This window comes from Pagrus pagrus, assembly GCF_965226575.1.
Source record: "Pagrus pagrus genome assembly, chromosome: 13".
Classification (NCBI taxonomy): domain Eukaryota; kingdom Metazoa; phylum Chordata; class Actinopteri; order Spariformes; family Sparidae; genus Pagrus; species Pagrus pagrus.
Genome location: NC_140197.1, coordinates 11,724,488 through 11,744,131, shown reverse-complemented (window position 1 = coordinate 11,744,131; position 19,644 = coordinate 11,724,488). Strand labels below are relative to the sequence as shown.

The window sequence follows — 19,644 nt, the reverse complement described above, 5'->3', positions numbered from 1 at the left end:
CATGTTATAGTAGCTGCTGCTGCTTTATTATGATGTTTTCCATATAACGGTTTCCGTGCACCTGCGTCACTGCTGTCAGCAAATAATGAATAACATCCCTAATGAAAATATCCATTTTAATATTAACCCACATACCGAATTAAACAGCAAGATGAATAAACATGTCACCTTGACTCCACACTTTCTTTAGCACAAGATGTCGGTTCATAATCTTCCTCGAAAAGCTTTGACGCCAGAAACACAGAAAATCAGGACGTTTTTTCCTTATATAAAATACAAGTTCACCCAACGGGCTCTAGTTTCATCGGCGGACGGATATTTGTAGTTCCCTACGGTGCTGAACAATTTGCTAAAAATATAAGTGGTGATAGCAACAGAGTCTCTATTGGCTGAGATGGGGGAGGACCCTCAGATTATTGGGCTGCGGCGTCCATTCAGCCGCAGGGCTTGTGGGAAATGAAGTTCTAATCACTAAATATTGTGTGGTAATGAGAATAGGCTATTAAATAATAACACGTGCTTCAGCTGTTTGTTGACTCCAGGTTTACTATGCATTCACTCAATCATACATTTTTCTCCACTGTATGCGTCTGTAGTATCTTAGGAGTTGCAGTGTGATCATGCACTTTATATTTACAAATAATCATCTTGAATTATGTGAATTAAAACGCACACATCCCCAGATCGTAGGTTTACATGATCAAATTGGGTGGCCATAAACATGCCAATTGTTTTTTAATTGAATAGTCTTACTTCACATGGTTTAAAACAAAAATTATTTCAGGCGTGAGGTATTGACACTGCAATACAGCAACCTCATCATTTGTTTCTAGGACAGAGTGTATTTTTATTGTGTCATGTATTGCAGGTAAACAATATTTTTGGATATAAGCTTGAGTTTAAAATTTGAAACTCAGTGGAGCAAAAAGTACAAAATGAGCTGTTAAAACCTGCCCAAACGCAACACATTTTTACTTTTGTATAGCCTACATCAATAATGTCCTTTATTTAACGTTTTTTTAAATAACGAGAGTTTCTTATTTTCCATTAAGCTAAAGAGAAATACTCATAAATTATTTTTATATATGTATATACATCATATTAGAATAAAATAGAAAAATCACATTTTGTCTCCATTTGCATGCAAAAGGCAGACATTTGTTTTTGCTGGTATGTGCAGAAAGACACATTGGCACAGCATATCACATTCAAAACAAGACACATAAAAAAATATTAACATAAAAACACAGTAGGACCTACATTAAAAGCACCCAGGTACTCTTTATTTAGGACTGAATCAGAAAAAGAAAGATATAAAGTGCTTTGAGCTGATAGCAGACCCGCTTCAAAAGGTGGCTGTCCATACTGATTATGCATGGACAAACAATTTTCTATAGCCTAGATGTTCTTTATACTGTAGCACAGGGGACACTGTACCTTTTGCCTTGAGGGCAGCAGCTGAAAGTGGTGATTCAAAGGATGGCTGTGGTCCTCTAAGACATTGCCACTCAAGATATTATTATATAATTTGCATATGCTATTATGTATCCTCCAGTGGTACAAGAAGTATTGAGAACTTTTCTTAAGAAAAGTAACACACTGTAAGAATGCTCCATCAAAGTCCTGCAATTATTTACTGACGTACAATTACAAAAGTATCCAATTTTAAAGTAGGCCTACTCATTATGCAGCATAATGCGGACTGACAGAGTGTTATTATGGCCTATTATTGGATTATCATTAGGCTCCTGATGTGTCACTGTGTGACGAGCTTTCTAATGTTGTATCTGGTTAAAGTAGAGCTACTTTTAGCTCTAAGTCCTATCTTCTTTGTATAAGGCTACCTATTTTATATTATAAGGTTGGGTAATTTAATCTTACAACGCACCATATTCTATTAGATGATTTTATGTTTTGCAGCCGATGTAAAATCTGAAACTGAAAAGAAACTGTATATTAAGTTACTGGTAAATAAAAAGTCACATGAAAACTTCATTTTCAAAGATGCCAGAGAAAAGTTCGAAGAAGGGCTGTAGGAAGGGAGAGATTACAACTGCTTTTATATCTCATCACTACGTTTATGGAACAACAACAACAACAACAACAACAACAACATCAACAACAACAACAACAACAAAGAAAAAACAATAACACCACCACCACCACCACCAACAACAACAACAATAATAATAATAATAATAATAAAAATAATGCATCTATTTTAAAATACATGATCTTTTTTCAATTAAAGAATTAAATAACGGGCTCCTTAAGCCCATGACGTCACATCAGGGCGACAATCATCTTTGTCAGTGAACAAAATGGCGTCTTACTGTTTGACTGTCACTAGGCTACGGGTAAGAAAACGTTATTTTACATTTACAGAGCTGTTAAACTGCCTTGCTGTCGAGTGTATAAGTGGCAACAGATCTGTTCTGTCGAGCACTAAAGCCGCCGTCGCTTAAGGCGGACCCACAGCGGGTTGATGTGGAGTAGAGTGCGCACCGAGCCGCCGCTAGTCAGGTCACAGTGTCCTCGTTTGACTCCTGATAGCAACGCATTGCAACGGTTATAAACCACGTCTGACCCGACAGCAGCCAGTATTGTATCGTTTAATTGTTAAAAACAGTATTAAGGTTAGTCTACGCCATCTGAATAATGGATATAAACGGTCCTATGCGCCGTGTTGTTTGCAAGGTGATCGCAAGGTTACGAAATAGTCTTAATACGCACTTAATGACAGTTCACTCCTGACAGCTGGGACTGATTCACAGCGGTGTGTTTGTGGCCTGGTGTTAGGCAGTGGACCAAATCACATAGTATATGTTTATTTTAAACAGCACAGGGCCTTTCGGTAAGGACGTTTTCACAAAAATATGTAAACACAGTAAAGTATGCTGCTTGTAAAATAACTTGCAGCCTACATTCGTCTGAATTGAGTAGGCACTTTTTATACACCTGTTTTTTATTATACAGAGTGTGTTTTCTAAGTATATGACTGTAAAAACTGTCATATCCTGTAAATAAGAAGTGCATTTAAGGTTGTGTCTGCTGGATGAGGTTCTGCTTCTCTTCTTTCTGTTTAGTCACTGTCCATCTACATGCTTTTATTGATATTTCAGAATACAAATAAACAAAGAAACTATTCTTACAGATTATGTCATCAGCACACATATAAACATGAACATCTACATCGATTGTTCCGATCAATAAATACCATATTGCATGGTATGGTACAGCAAACTCTGCTGCTCAGTACTGTGTCAGTGTGTTACAGTGTTGCCACATCATAGTGTCAGTCCTCTTTTAAGAGCTGTGTAAATGCTTTAAATACACCAGAATACAGTTTGTTTGACTAAAATCGAGATTCTCCTCATTTACAGTGGGCTTAACCCACTCTTACAGAGGCAAAGGACATCCCAAAATGTCTATTTCTGCTGATGAAATACATTAAAGGATAACTACCGTTTTTTACAACCTGGACCTTTTTTCTAGCAAAAGATATGGTCATTTACTCACCCAGATAACTTTGGTGTCATTTGGCGTTGTTCGGACGAAATTAGATCCAGTGTAGCGCCGATATATCCATATAATGCGAGTAACGGGGCAGCGACACACAGCCTCTATAACGCATTATCTGCCACGAAACTAGTTCATTTCACTAATATTTTGTTACGATATGCTAGTGCTATTCCCCTCTGAGTCCGGGCTCGTCCGTTATCAACATCCGGGGTCTGCTGGCAAGTTACGATAAACAATTTCTGGTGCTATGAGAAAGGGTAAATTTCCCAGTCTACTGGTCTAGTTACACATTTACATTTGATCTCGTTTCTAATTAACATTGCTCCTCTGGTTTACTGTGCCTCGACATACTGTATGTGTACACTTTGCAATCACAATAAATATGATTTCATGACTATCCTTTGTGTCATATTGTAACATTTTTATTTAAATTACATGTCAAATTGATCTGCAGATAACAAGTACAGGCATCAAGGAGCTGTTATGCTTCCAATACTGATTTTACAGACAGTATGTGTGTACCTGTAGTGCTCATTCATAGTAAACAGTGTAGCAGGGAAATGTTGAATCCATTCAGTGTATTATCAACAGTGTTGTGGGTGAGGCTATCCCTTGTAATATGAGCTGTATAAACTTAGACCCAGTTTGTTCTGAGCACAGTGACTTTCCACTGAATATCAACACTAAAGGACGGATATTAAGCAAGTGAATATAGCTGTTTCAAAGATTTTACCTTGTGAATCATCAATCATCAGACATGTTTAAATCCAAGCCTATAATGGCTTCCTTTGCTGGCAGAAGACATCAACTAGTAAACACTTGAATGATTAGATTTCTAACATTGAGTCTAATGCTGGCCTTTTGACAGTTTTATGCAACATTATATATATATAATATATATATATTTTATATAATTTTATTTTACCACATAATTAAGCTGTACATTGCACACTTGAAGCACATTAAATATATTGAAATATAGGTCTGTAATGCTTTGTATAGTGTGTGCAGAGATGAGTGTCAGTCTGTTACTGCTGTAGCAGGAGGGTTTGGACAGTATTTTGAAAGCCTCTTTTCATTATCAGCACTAACAATATCCTGAAAAGAGACAGTTTTGAACCAACAGTTTCTCTACTGACTTTTGGCTATTTTTGTAACTAAGTGGCTGTTATTAACGTGGCAAAGCAATGATAGAAATGGGTTATAGTATTTTAACAAAGGCTGTTGGATTACTTTGTTGTCAGCTGGTATAGCTGGAGTACATTGAGATAAAATAAACAATCAACAATAAATGATCAATACAAATATGCCATGTTTTGCTCCAATACTGAGCTTGTAGAGAGACTTAGGACTTTCAAAGTTGTCTGTCTGATTCAATGTTAGTGTTGGCCCAAACTGACTGAAGCATTCATAACCAAAATGGAGGAATCTTCTTCTGTCTGTAGGCCACATTTTTATTGGTGCCAATTGCAAGGCAGGGTAAATATCCTTACATGTGGTCCAATTCTTGCTCTATTTAGTTGCCTTTCTTTCCTCTGCCTAGTTATTATATAGCTCAAACCTCATGTGTTAGTCCTAAACTGTACAATAAAATTTGTTTATGGTGTTCCCACTCAAAACTGTCTTCTGTTTCCTCTGATCTAGCTGTCCCTTGGAACCGGGGCGAGGCGACTTCATGTCTCTGCAGCCTTCAGCGCCAAGGCCAAGGTGACCATGAGCCGCTTTGAGCCGGGCACCAGCATTAACTATGAGAAGATGCACGAGAATATCAACATTGTGCGCAGGAGGTGAGCAGTGTCCCTTCTTAGAAATACACATAAACATATGCAGAGTGCTTGTTGATTACAGTTTGGCTCATGAGGAATGGCTGGTGTTCATTACAGCTGCCCAGTTAATCTTGTGACATTTCCAGTGTTGACTTGTCAGGGCCAGCAAAGCCCTGTGAGCTAACTTTGGATGACCTGTTGTTCCCCTCTTACTAAGTTTACCACATGCTGTACTCCAGGAATAGGAATGGCCTTTTGTGTAGCTATTATATGACTTTTAGATACATGAAGACATTGTTACTTTTGGTGTTCAGGACCTTCACATGATTGTTGGCAGCAGGCGAAATACAGTATTTTTTCTGTGAAACACAGAGGGACACTGCAACAAACACTTAAAATAGATAATAAATGTAAGACTTTATTTAGCCAAACTGTCAAAATCTGTGTATTTGAAGCTACAAAAAATCTTTTCATTTATCTGCCCAACCAGACTTGGCAGGCCTCTCACTCTGTCGGAGAAGATTGTGTACGGTCACCTGGATGACCCAGCAGGGCAGGAAATCGACCGCGGCCGCACCTATCTGCGCTTGCGTCCAGACCGTGTGGCGATGCAGGATGCTACCGCTCAGATGGCAATGCTTCAGTTCATCAGCAGTGGTCTGCCCAAGGTGGCAGTTCCCTCCACCATCCACTGTGATCATCTGATCGAGGCTCAGATCGGTGGAGCTAAGGACCTGCAGAGGGCTAAGGTGAGAACAGACAGATGGAACATTGATGGAGTATGGCACACTGGTCATTGGTTTAGAAGTTTCACTGGCAGATGAAAGACTAAAAAACAAAACTAGGTATGGATGTGGTTGCGGAGGCAGCAGCCTGACACATTTCTCTTTGAGCACAGTAGATGCCATGGTTTGGTTCAAAATCTGACAGTTTGATCAAATTGTCTGTTTAACCACATGCCTGGAGGTCAGGTTGAATAACACAAGCAGCCAAGTTTATTTCTTTTATGGTTATGTAAGGATACTCATGTTACGCAAGCCCTACCTCTTCACTAATTATTCTTAACACAGGAAGTGAACGAGGAAGTGTACAACTTTCTCGCAACTGCTGGTGCCAAATATGGAGTTGGTTTCTGGAAACCTGGATCAGGGATTATCCACCAGGTACAGTTCACTGATTTATAATTTTATAAGGATGCTATGAATAGCTTTTAAACCTATGAAATACAAAATATTTGCATCTTCATAGATTCTGGACTTTTTCATTGAGGAAAAGCAGATTTAATTTTAAGAATTTTTGATTTGTGATTGAACTTTATGATTGAAGAGCCATATCAGGTTATTATTTAGTGCAGAATATTTTTTGTGTGTCTTCAAACATGGAGATCTTTAGTAAATTCTTGTTAATGAACTTGCACACCATACACTGCCTGCAGTGAATCAGCATGCACTTTCTTTCAAACAGTATATTTGCCTGAGTGATTAATAAAACCCTTTTCCAAAAAAGGACATTTCCAGAGAGCTTCTGAATAGCTGTCGAAAGACATTTTAAGTCCCATGGTAAAAGTGTGTGACTGACTGTGAATGCCCGTTTCTTTGGACAGATCATCCTGGAGAATTATGCCTATCCTGGAGTGATGCTGATTGGTACAGACTCCCACACTCCCAATGGCGGTGGCCTGGGTGCCATCTGTATTGGAGTGGGTGGAGCTGACGCTGTTGATGTCATGGCTGGAATCCCTTGGGAGCTCAAGTGTCCTAAAGTTAGTTCTCAACATCTGATATCTTGCAAATAGATTTACATTTCAGTTTTGACCCAGATTTTAGCCACAAAATGTCTCCACGAATGTTTCTGTCTGTGTTTTCCATTTGTTTAAGCATGTGTGCATGTTTCCATCAGGTGATTGGAGTGAGGCTGACAGGAACCCTTTCGGGCTGGACCTCTCCAAAGGATGTCATCCTGAAAGTGGCTGGCATCCTGACTGTTAAGGGTGGCACTGGAGCTATTGTGGAGTATCATGGACCTGGAGTTGACTCCATCTCCTGCACTGGTTAGGATGAGAAATATGGCAAGATTTGAAACGCTTGTGAAATACAAGACAAAGAAAAAACATGACAGCTTCAACTACCATGCATGTCTTGCTTGAGTAGATAATAAATGTCTCACATTAAAGCAGCATATTTTGCTCTAAGGTTAAAATGACACATTGATTTTTCAGGAATGGCCACTATTTGTAACATGGGTGCTGAGATTGGAGCCACTACATCTGTCTTCCCCTACAACCACCGCATGAAAACGTACCTGGACAAGACTGGCCGTGGAGGTCAGTCTCTTACCATTAGTTTTTGTATGTTTAGTCTTTATTTATCTTGTCTTTACTCCAACTTTATCTCTTTCTTAATTCCCTTTCAGATATTGCCTCTTTGTCTGATCAGTTCCAAGATGACTTGGTCCCAGATAATGGCTGTGAATACGACCAGGTCATTGAGATTAACCTGAGTGAGGTGAGTCCAAACACTTTGATTTCCTGGCATTCGCCATGTGATGTACGAGATTACTGTTGGTATGTGTCAAATCCATACTGAATACTAATTATTTACAACAAAATCAACATACGTCACTTTTTATACCAACAGGAAATTCTCCAATAAGTGCTTAAGGATGTCAAAGTCAAACAAACAAATGGCAAATCTCATACTTTCTTTTTCTCCAAGATCGTTCTGGAGCTGTTTCACCATCTAGCACAAATTATTTAAATTTTTCCAGCTGTGAGCAGCTTTTTCATCTCCTTTGTGCATTGCATTGTGAGAGAATTAAATCCATCGACAGCACACTCAAAATTTAAACCTACCTTGTATGCATAATGTCCCCTTTGAGTATAATTAATTGTGTTGCCTCCCTGGTGTGAATACACAACATACTCAAAACCTGTCTAGAACTAGGATGTAGACTGGATTTGGGACACACTGGTGAAGGCAAGAAAAATTTATTTATATAGCACATTTCATAGCCAGAGGAACCTAAAGTGCTTTACAGATTACACTGGAGAAAACATCGTTAAACAATTTAAGCAAGTCAAGAAATGCACATAGAATAAAAACAATAAAAGCAAACAGGCATCAGTACACAAAATAAAAACACAAGACAAATTGATTAAAAGCAAAAGTACACTGGTATCTCTTTACCTTGGATTTTAAAGTAGTCAGCATGTGTCAGTGGTACGACTAACCACTGTGATACATGTTATGAGGCTGACTTTGTTGTCACTTTGTCATTGTGACGTGTGTGTGGACAGATTCAGTTATAATGACGTTATGGAGTAGATGATTTGATTCTAGTTTGGAGCTCAATGCTGCTTAAATATGTGAGCTCTGTTAGCAACAAACACTTCCTATTTACTGTCACACTTTTGCTTTGTCTTGGTTTGCGTCATGTGGCTCTGACGGTGCATGAAGCAGCTTAAGTGCTTATTAGTGTTAACTCTTTTGAAAGTTTCCAAATTTAGAAAGTATTTATAGCACACACAACCATGTCCCACATTACCCCTAGTATCACTGTGCTTCATTATACCTTGTTTCCCTTCTCCTCCTCTAACAGCTGAAGCCCCACATCAATGGGCCCTTCACCCCCGACCTGGCTCACCCTGTGTCTGATATTGGGGCAGTAGCTAAGAAGAGTGGCTGGCCCCTGGAGGTTAAAGTTGGTCAGTGACACAGCTATATTATGTTTCATTTTTTCTGTATTTTTAATGCTCTGTCTAGTGAAATTTGATATTTCTTTCTTTGTTCCTACCAGCCATATTATTGACCAGATATGTTCAGATCACATTACAGCCCTGCCATATGATCTTCCAATGTGGCCTACCAGAACTAGTCACTGATGGAAAAAGTAGAATATAATTAGGACAGTCAAGATACTGTATATAATCACAGACCTGCTCATCTTTTGTGCCTTGTCCTCTTCAGCAATCTTACTCTTATTTCATTTGCATGATGTGTTATTAATGAGTACTTCCAATCTGCCACTGTAACTGTATACGCTCTCGTTTCAGCTTCCTCATGCTCAGTTCCCCTCTTACAAACATTGAACTTGTCTCTTGCAGGTCTGATCGGCAGCTGCACTAACTCGAGCTACGAGGACATGGGCAGAGCGGCCTCTCTGGCCAAGCAGGCTCTGGATAAAGGTCTGAAGTGCAAGGCCCAGTTCACTGTCACCCCTGGATCTGAACAGATCCGTGCCACTATCGAGAGGGATGGATATGTGAGTCTTCGTTTTACATTAGTCATTTATACCCTTTATACGCTTGTGTGTGTTTGACTGATGCAGGGGAGGATTTCTTTAAATTCATGTTGTCCCACTTTCAGGCCAAGATCCTGAGTGATGTTGGTGGAGTCGTACTGGCCAACGCTTGTGGGCCTTGCATCGGGCAGTGGGATAGGTATGAACCACATTTGGAAGGGCTAATAGTGTGACACTTGCAGCAGGCTCATGGCAGTTGATTAATCTCTTCTGCTAACAATTCGGTCCAGAGCTAAATATCTTGACAACCGCTGGCCAGATTGCCCTGATATGGTATTTAGACGTATTTAAGATGATGATTGCTTACAACTTTCAGATCAGTATTTCCACTTTACCGACACTGGTTCATTAAAAGGAGGGACAGGAAAGGAAGGGAAGGGAAAATAATCAAATGTCCTGTGAATATGTATAGTCCCTAGAGGATGAATACAAATGTCACTTGGCCAATTTTTCCAATTTCACACAAGAAAAACAATCTAAAGACATACATTGACACGAAAACATGTTCATGCTAACCAGAACTACTTACCCTACATTTTGGACACTTGATAAACTTGATAAACAATATATCTCATAACATTATAGACAGATTGCCATGAAATTTACAAAGCACATTAAGGCTTTCAGAGAATGAGCCCTCGTAATTGTAGCCTCTATCACACCATGGCTTTTCCTGTAGTGAGACTCTAAGAGCAGGAAAATCGTGAGTTTGTTGTTCATTCCAACACTTTCATATTGTTAGATGTGATCAACACTGCAGCCTCTGAGGGCCACTGGCAGTGAACTGATTTGTATCAGGTGGCTCACAATATAGAATAACAAAGTAAAGTCTGAAGATGAATTGGAAAACTCCTCTGAGCAACGCAGGTAAAACAAGATGAATAACATGCCTTGTTCTTTGACTTTTTACAGGAAGGATGTGAAGAAAGGAGAGAAGAATACTATTGTCACATCCTTCAACAGAAACTTCACTGCCAGGAATGATGCTAACCCTGCTACTCATGCTTTTGTCACTTCTCCTGAGGTAAGAGGTACTGCATGTATACATCAAAGTATGTGCTTAGCTATTCATAATTACATGGGCATCGATGCTTACAGTAGCTCTTACATGCAGCTCAATGAATCTTTTGTTGGTATTCTTTTGCACAATTTCTGTCTCCTAATGTTGGTGATCTAAATGTACAAGTCTAAACTAGGGCTGCAACTAATGATTATTTCCATCATTGATTGTTGTCTATAACATGTAATAAAATAGTGAAACATTTCCATCTCAGTTTCTCAAAGTCAAAGGTTATGTTTTTAAATGTCTTGTTTTGTCAGACCAAAACCCAAATCTACATATCTGAGAAGCTGAAAACGGCATGAAAAAAACAGCTTTAACAACTAATTTTAATATTAGCTGATTATTTTTCTGTCAATCAACTAATAGATTAGTCGACTGATTGTTACAAGTCTAATCTAAGCACATTTAACTGTCACTGTTGCCTAATGCCTATTATGTAATTCAATGTAGATTGTCACCGCCATGGCTATTGCCGGGACCCTCGACTTCAACCCAGAGACTGACTACCTGACTGCACCTAACGGAGAGAAGTTCAAGCTGGAACCCCCCTCTGGTGACGAGCTGCCCTCCAAAGACTTTGACCCGGGCCAGGACACCTACCAGCACCCCCCATCTGAGGGCACCTCAGTCAAGGTGATTTTTTTATGTTTCTTTTACAATATCTAATCTCGACAGTACTGAAACCGACTTTTAGTTCGGTGAGCATCTTCCGTCGTGACCCAATAAGAGTTTGATCCAGTAGATGAAAGAGTAAGCAAGTGTAAACTAACAGCATGATCAGGGCTTCAGAAATGTGTGATGTGACAGAGTTTAGACAGAAAATGTTTTCTGGTCTTCAAATAAAAAATCAGTTTGATCTGGAAGTTATTTGCCCCAGTGATGTTGTGAAAAGAGTCTTAGTCTTTTTGAACCTTTATGTCTTACACTGATTCGATGTTGTTCAGGTGGACGTGAGTCCCTCCAGCAATCGTCTGCAGCTGCTGGAACCCTTCGACAAGTGGCATGGAAAAGACCTGGAGAATCTGAGAGTCCTCATCAAGGTGAGTAGGAAACGTTAGGAAAGTTATGGTGGATATGCAAGTAATGGAGAGCTAGTAGAGCTAAATAGCATCTTAAAACGTACCTTCAGACCATTGTGTGAGCCAATTTAAAAAAATAACAAAACAGCAAGGACATGATTCAATTATTCTCAGCACATCATATGAAAAGATAAAACAACCTATAATGATATGATGTTACTAAGAACTAAGCCTGATATAGCTTATTCGTCAGATCATCATCCCTTGGATCCCCATTAGCTTCCACAAAGTGGTTGTATTCCTGAGATGCTTATAAATATAACAACCATAAGCAGAACAAATTAAGAATTGATTACATTGAACAAGGGCACTTTAGTTGAACGATTAATGTATTCAGTGAAAAAGACTGGGGTTGGGGCTGAGATGCGCAGACAGGGTAGAGAAGTTGAAAAGTGACTAAAACGCTACTTAATTATATAAATGGTGCAGTGTTAAACACGCAGTATGTAATGTAATGTTGTGAAGGAGCATAGGATTGTTAGATTTGTTGTCTTCATTGTTAAAAAGAACAAGCAGCAAACGGCACTGAATAATTGTGCTCCATCACAAGTGAGCAGTACAAACTATAGTTAACAAGAGTGGCTCACTATCTAGTTTGCTGACTTCCTTCCTCGCTCTCTTATATATCATCTGGTGTTTTCAGTGTTTCCCCCAAAGTTATAGCAAATAGAGACACAGCTCAACAAAATATATAACATACTGTAGGTCCAGTTGTTTTTTGACATTTTGCCTTTAAATAGCTGTTGTAATACTTATTTCCTTATCCTCTGTATCTCCTGCACCTCCCTGTTCTCTCTTTCCTCTGCTGCTGTAGGTAAAGGGAAAGTGCACCACTGACCACATCAGCGCTGCTGGGCCCTGGCTGAAATTCCGCGGCCACCTGGACAACATCTCCAACAATCTGCTGATTGGTGCAGTCAACATCGACAACGATGCCGTCAACAAGGTCAAAAACCAGCTGACAGGAGAGTACGGAGGTGTCCCCGATGTGGCCCGCCACTACAAGGTGAGTTTGACTTGGGGTGGCGTCTGATTATTTGTTTTACATTTCTACTTTAGATTGACTTAAATGGCACATATACCATTATATATAAACACACAGTTGCCAGTTTATTAGGTACACATATGCAAAAGTAATGCTGTCCAGTACAATAAATCCTTCCTTCATGAAGGTTTTAATGTTCAGTTTTATATCATTTTGATGGATGTAGTTTGTGATGCTATCAAGCTGTTATTTAGCCTGCCCTCATTGATTAAAAGTGGCAGGACAAAATAACAGAAACACCAGTCTGCTTAATGCAGTGCAATTCAACAGCACCACAAACTAACCTGATCAACACCTCTCTAAATCAGTTTCAACACAAACTACACTGTCCTCACCCTGACGGCAGATTTAAATTTGTCCTTCGTCTTTGCTAAACTGTATAATCCAGGCAAATGGAGAAAGCTGGGTGGTGGTTGGAGACGAGAACTATGGAGAAGGCTCCAGCAGAGAGCATGCTGCCCTGGAGCCACGTCACCTTGGAGGACGCGCCATCATTGTCAAGAGCTTTGCCAGAATCCATGGTGAGTTTCAGGGGAACAAAAGAAAAAAATGTGGCACCACTGGAATCATGCAATGTTGTTACACTTGGACTCAAATTGCACATTTATTTTCTTTGAGAAAGTTATAGGCAGCAAGGAAAAACATTAATGTTAATAGTTGTATGTTGATTAAGGTTCTCAGTCATCCGGGTCATGGTAATTCTCAGTGCTGTATCGTAGGCAACTGGACTTGTTTCAGTTTCTTGAAGACATTTCACCTCTCATCCAAGAAGCTTCTTCAGTTCTAATTAACTGAAGGGGAGTTGCAGGCTTTTAAACATCGTGTGGGAGTGACCTTACAGAGTCGTTAAGGACACGTGTGAGCTCTGAGTTTCGGAGTCGTTGGGGCCACTTGTGGGTTGTTGACTTAACCGGCCTTCATGTGGGTTGCTAAGGCTAGGTGAGTCCAGGTGTGAATGGTAGTTAAGCTGTCTGGAGAGGGAACTCAGTACTGCATTGTAGGTGGGTGATAAGTAATCTCTTAGGCCACCTCCTCCGTTCAGAGACGGTCGTTCCAGTTTGACATAGATGGATTATTTTACTCCTCTTTCAAACCATCTGTCTTCTCTGGCCAAGATGTTTACATTGTTGTCCTCAAAGGAATGATTTTTCTCCTTCAGATGTAAGTGGACAGCAGAGTTAGAACTTAGGAGTTGGCCCTCCTGTGTTGTGCCAATCGTTTATGGAGGAGTTGTTGTTGTCCAATGCACAAATCTGTGCATTCCTGGCTGCATTGAACAGCATAAACTGCATTACTTTGTTTTACTATCTTAATAGTTGTGATTGGGGTCTAAGCAACTGATGATTATTTAGTCTGGCATGTTTACAGTCCTGTCAGCAAACAGATGTCTCTGCTAACATCTCAGAGATTCACAAAGTTTTTGAGTCCATCACTGCCAGTTTGCTGTGTATGAAAAAGAGTGACAAATTAAAGGAAAAACCAACAGTGTCTTAGTTAAAGGGGTTTGGAACAGCTTCAGTGTGCACTAGCAATTATTCTGCAAGTCTCTGAACTCTACTGGATGGATGAACAGCATTCTTCCAAAAGATATTCTTTTGTTTGGTGTTTTGATGATGGTGGTGGAGAGCTGTCCAACACCACCGGCCAAAATCTCCCTCATGTGTTCAACTGGGTTGAGATCTGGTGACTGTAAAGGCCATAGCATATGATTCTCATAATTTTCATACTCACGTTTGAACCGTTGTGCCTTGTGGATCGAGGCATTGTTATCCTGGAAGAGACCGCAGGGTTCACTCTGAACAACTTTGTATTGATTTGCAGTGACCCTACCCTGTAATGGGATGACTTAACCCAGACCACAGCAGCTAAAAGCTTCTCACCTACATGGAAGGATCTATATTTGTTAGACTTTTCCCCTCATATATTTAGATTTTTCCTTTAATTTGTCACCTGTCTGTAGGTGGCTGGAAGTGGGTAGATGAATGTCTGATCTAAGAATTCTTGATTTAATTTGTGTGAAAAGATTTCCTCTGAAGTTCCAGAAACACACAAAATAAATGCTGTTGCGTGTAGTTGATACAGTTTACATAGCTGTATACAAGCTTAGATTTCCAGCTGTATAAATTAAGTCTAAATGGAACATCCAATTAATTATGAGAACTGGTGCTAATCAATAACAACCAGACATACATACTCCTGTGCATTATTCCCCATGACCTTGTATTGCTGTGTAACAGATACACTCCTGTGAGACAAAGAGCCCCTCTCTGGTTACCTCAAGGAAGTACAGACAGATATATATAATACAGAGTCGTTGTCATGCCTCCATGTCTGATATTTCCATATTTATTACCCCCTTCCAGAGACTAATCTGAAGAAGCAGGGCCTGCTGCCTCTGACTTTTGATGACCCCCAGGACTACGACAAAATTCGCCCTGATGACAAGATTTCAATCACCGGGCTGAAGTCCTTTGCTCCCGGCAAGGTGAGGGATATTTTCCTCTAATGAAACATTGATCCACAGGACAGCCTCGCTTCTCTTAACATTATGTAGAAGAAAAATAAATGATTGACACCTGATCTTGTTTGCCTCCTGTGTCCTCCACCAGCCCCTGACAGCAGTGATCAAGCACAGCGATGGCAGCCAGGACTCATTCTCGCTCAACCACACCTTCAATGAGACCCAGATTGAGTGGTTCCAGGCTGGCTCCGCCCTCAACAGGATGAAGGAGCTCCAGTAATTGGTGGGAGAGGAGGGAGGCAGGTCTGTAGGGGCCATCGAGGGGCCTTGGGATAAGAAGGACGAAGTGGAGAGATGTGGGCCTAGAGAGTGGCTAAGTAAAGAGGAAGGGACGATGTGTGTAAAGGAGATGGTAACCAGACTAATGTTGGTTTAGGGACAGTTGTGGTTATGCTCAGTGAAAGAAAGAACACACACACACACACACACAAACACACAAGGTCGCTGTAAAGATGAAAAGCGCACACACACAGACGTATGCACTAGCACATCCACGCACAGACAGGATTACTGTGAAAGCGCGACAGGCAGAATTATTGCACTCAATGCACTCAAACAAGCACACATAACCACAGCTTAGCAGTGTGTGTCTCTGTTAAAGGCAGCGTTGTTCGTCCTGGCAGCACTCCTCAGTTTAAAATCATATTTATCAAGCTTATTCGTTCATTGAGTGTCACCCTGTTGCATTCAGCTGACTATTTCTTACACAGCTGCACACCTCTCTCCATTGATCGGGGTGATAATTTCTTCTTTTTGTGACAGGTGTATTTCTCTAAAGCGAAAGTTGTCACCAAAAGTCATTCAAAGCTTCCCCCCAGAGAAAAAGGCATGTTGGAAGCAGTAAAGCAGCACTTATTATACAACACACTGTATAACGTCTTAAATGACTATATCTAACGGTATACGAACCTGATTCAGACCCTGAATTTATAAAGTTATGTACAAAACATCCTAAAATAAAATTGAGCGTCTGGCTTTAATGACTTTAACTACAAAAATCCACACCAGCGCCAGACCATTCTTTTCCTCCATTTCACCTCCCTCATTAATGCTCGTCACAGTAGTTTCCATCCAAACAGCTCAATAAGCTGACTGAGTTGTCCAACTCACATGAATGTACTTTTCCTTCATTATGTCCAGACCCATCCGTCATCTGAAGAACATCTTTCCCACATGTTCTCTATAATTGTGATTGACCAAATCGTCCGTCATTGTACCGAGCTGCTCGGTTTGTAGCTTTCTGATGCCGTTATTAACAAATGTTTCCTCACTCGCTGTAGATTGGAGCCACATTGTATACTAACTACCACACTCCCTTATTGACTGTAAGCAGCGTCACTAACATTCATCAGCCCCAGCACTGCCATGGTGCAACTGCAGCCCACCATGTTCGCACTCAGTCCGGGGTGTTTTCATGCTGCCGTCTGTGGTTCACTCCGGTACATTTCAGCCAACACGTGAATCTGTGTTGACTCCCAGCTGCTCTTCCTATGCCTGCCTGTCTTTTTTGCATGATATAACAAACCCATTGTGAGAAAACTTTTCTGTGTGTTTATTTGTCTCTGACTGGGGCAACAAACCACAACACGTACTGCCATTGTGTTAGCGCTAGCCTTGCAATTTTTTCATTCCATCTGTGTGCATCTTTGTCTTGTGTGTGTGTTTGTGTGTGCGCGCGTGTGTGTGTGCGGGGTGCATGATTGTTTGTTATCAGGTTAACATCGGTCTGTGTTGGCATCTGTCTGTCCCTCTTTGCTCATCCTGTCTCTCTCTTGGCTCTGACCAGGCTGGTTCATGCAGTCCAAACCACAACCTGATATGTTTGGGCAAACAGGCATTTGTAATCAGACGTTGAAGCTGCACTGGGCAAGATTTTTAATGTAAACTACGGCGTTATGTATAGACACAGGTTGTCTTTTGTGCCCATAGGAAATTGCAGCATAACAGTGTGATAAAACAGCTGTGATTGTACTCTGCCCAGAAAAAGCTCTACACTTCACAGATTGTTTTTTTTCTCTGTGTTCAAGTTTTCCTCACTATCATCTGGAGCTGCCGGTGTGTGAAATTGCCTGGTGTAGCTGTAATGGGAGATGACAGGCTGTGTTTGCCTTTTAGTTGAATGTTATTTCAGGTTGAGGTTTGGTCTGCCATAACATGAGAAGGTTTGCTGTCTTCTTACTCAAACATACGCACAATCTAGTGTCCAGATGCCTGTACACTAGCACTTTGTAGAGTTAGGAAAGTAGTTTTAGGTGTGCTTTGCCACGCTTCCTTCATTCTTTGCAAACATTTCACTCCTTAGCATACATCTCTATTGTGTGTGACTCTATAGGACTGACATACAACTTGTAACATTACTGATAAACGAGTTTTCAGACAGTAGAAAATTTAGTTTCCAGTTCATTCTTGTACTCCAGAGTCTTGCCATGATGTATACCTAGTGTGCACCACTGATACAGTGTGGTTATATATTTTTGTGGGCTTAGGGAGATTTGAGGTCATTGCTTCTGTGTTTTATGTGGGAGTATTGCTTGTCCTCTTCAATTCTCATCATCTTCCAAATAAATCCGTCACTTCTTCATTCTGCTGTCTAGGAAGTAACAACCCTTATTAATAATAACAGTTCCTGAGGTAAATCCCTATGTACTAAAAAGTCACAGTTTGGACCTGTGTGTAAATGATGTGATGTATAGCTGCACTTTGTATAGGGGTGTGTACATAAATAATAAATCATTATATAGATATATATATATATTAACAGAGAGAGAGTAAGTAACATGGTGTATGCTGCCTGTCTAAATGAGAGCTGTTAACTGTGTGACCTCTTGTAACAGTATTTAAACTGAAGCTCCAGTAATCTATTGGTTTCACAAAACAAGTTGTGACATGTGGATTGTGGGTCAAATGAAAGCACATTTATTGAACTGTAGCTGCTGGTTGCAGTTGGGCTTTGACAATGAGAACTGATGTGTAAGGAAAGAAAATACACAATATATTTTACTTTTTAGTTTTGATTTCAGGGACAGAGATTATTTGAAATAACAGCGGCCCAACTTTTAGGACTTCATTCATGACTCCATATAGGGGTTCTCTATTCATATATCATCAGGTTTTGAAGCCCTCATTGAGCCCAGCACTTTGATGGTTAAACACTCCTCATCAGTGAATCAGATTTACTGCCAAAGATGCCTAATGGAAAAAGTGAGATGTAAAGAAATGATGGTTATTGTGTTGGAAAAATGACTCATTATTATGTGACCCTTCAACAAACGATATGTCCATTATATCACCTGATTATGTACAGGGTGTTGTTTGCTACAGCATTCACCAAAATCAACGGTTCTTTTAAAAAACAAAGTACTGATTCATGTGATCTTCCTCTTTCTCGTGTCAGCACATTTAAAACAGCCACTTGTGAAGCAGTTTGCTTATACTGTGATGTAAGATAATGCTTTGTTCTCCAGACATTGAGTTTTAAAACCGCTACTGTAAAGTGACAAATCGAATTATGTTGCGTATGAAGGCATGCCTATTGTGTCATTTTGTACTCAGGTGTGCTCTGTTTGGTCAGGCTTCCTCTGATCTGTGTGAAAATCAAATTTTCAACATGCTTCGTTCAAGCAGATGTCTTCTGATAGTGATGATTCCCCTCACACTCCTGTTTCAGCATTAAACTTGATTTTGTAAATGTAGATGATAAATTAATAAAGATATAATTCTGACGTGACTGTTTTTGTGTTATTCTTTGTTCAGTGATTGTCAGTATGGCTGTGTTGCAGTACATGTACAGACTTTTGGTTGCTGACAAAGAATTGGCTTGTGGATGCTGCCTTCAAGTGCTCCAACCAGCTGTTATCAAGTCTGTGGCACACAGTATTGACAATGACTCTCACATTAGTTGTATCACCCATTTTTCTGTTTTTATCCAATACTGTTCATCTCATCTCATTAATGCTCAGTTATACTTTCAAAACAAATATCAACAGACCTGTTTAAACATCTATACACTCACACTAGTATATAACATGTACTTACTTAAGTGTGTATATATAGATCCTGTATCTATAGATTATTTTTAGGGCTCATCTGGTATAGTAAGGATTTAGGATAAATACTGTATATACTATGCCTGTGATTTTATTCTCATTCAGATCAGAGAAAATACTTTTTCCACTGTGTTTACACTGCAGGAAAAAGATTACTAATGTGCTGATTAATGTCATGGCATGTATTTTTCACCATATCAAAGTGGGATAGAAGTGAATGTAAGTAATTGAGCTGATTATTCCAGGGAAAAATTCACAAACAAAATAAATCTTAGTGGACTGTCAATTGATTTGTTATTTTAT

General features: G+C 39.9%; 1 protein-coding gene across 1 annotated transcript; it reads left to right on the top strand.

Annotated features, from left to right (window-relative positions):
• Window positions 1-2,301: 2,301 nt before the first annotated feature.
• On the top strand, window positions 2,302-19,017 carry LOC311268610 (aconitate hydratase, mitochondrial-like). The gene is made up of 18 exons (XM_084372342.1): window positions 2,302-2,357; window positions 5,167-5,309; window positions 5,779-6,037; window positions 6,359-6,451; window positions 6,892-7,050; window positions 7,188-7,338; window positions 7,507-7,611; window positions 7,701-7,792; window positions 8,886-8,991; window positions 9,391-9,548; window positions 9,653-9,726; window positions 10,500-10,611; window positions 11,101-11,283; window positions 11,595-11,690; window positions 12,544-12,735; window positions 13,163-13,295; window positions 15,138-15,259; window positions 15,384-19,017. Exons 1-18 carry the CDS (start codon window positions 2,322-2,324, stop codon window positions 15,513-15,515), a joined length of 2,346 nt encoding a protein of 781 aa, XP_084228468.1. The 5' UTR covers window positions 2,302-2,321; the 3' UTR covers window positions 15,516-19,017.
• The last annotated feature ends 627 nt before the right edge of the window (window positions 19,018-19,644 follow it).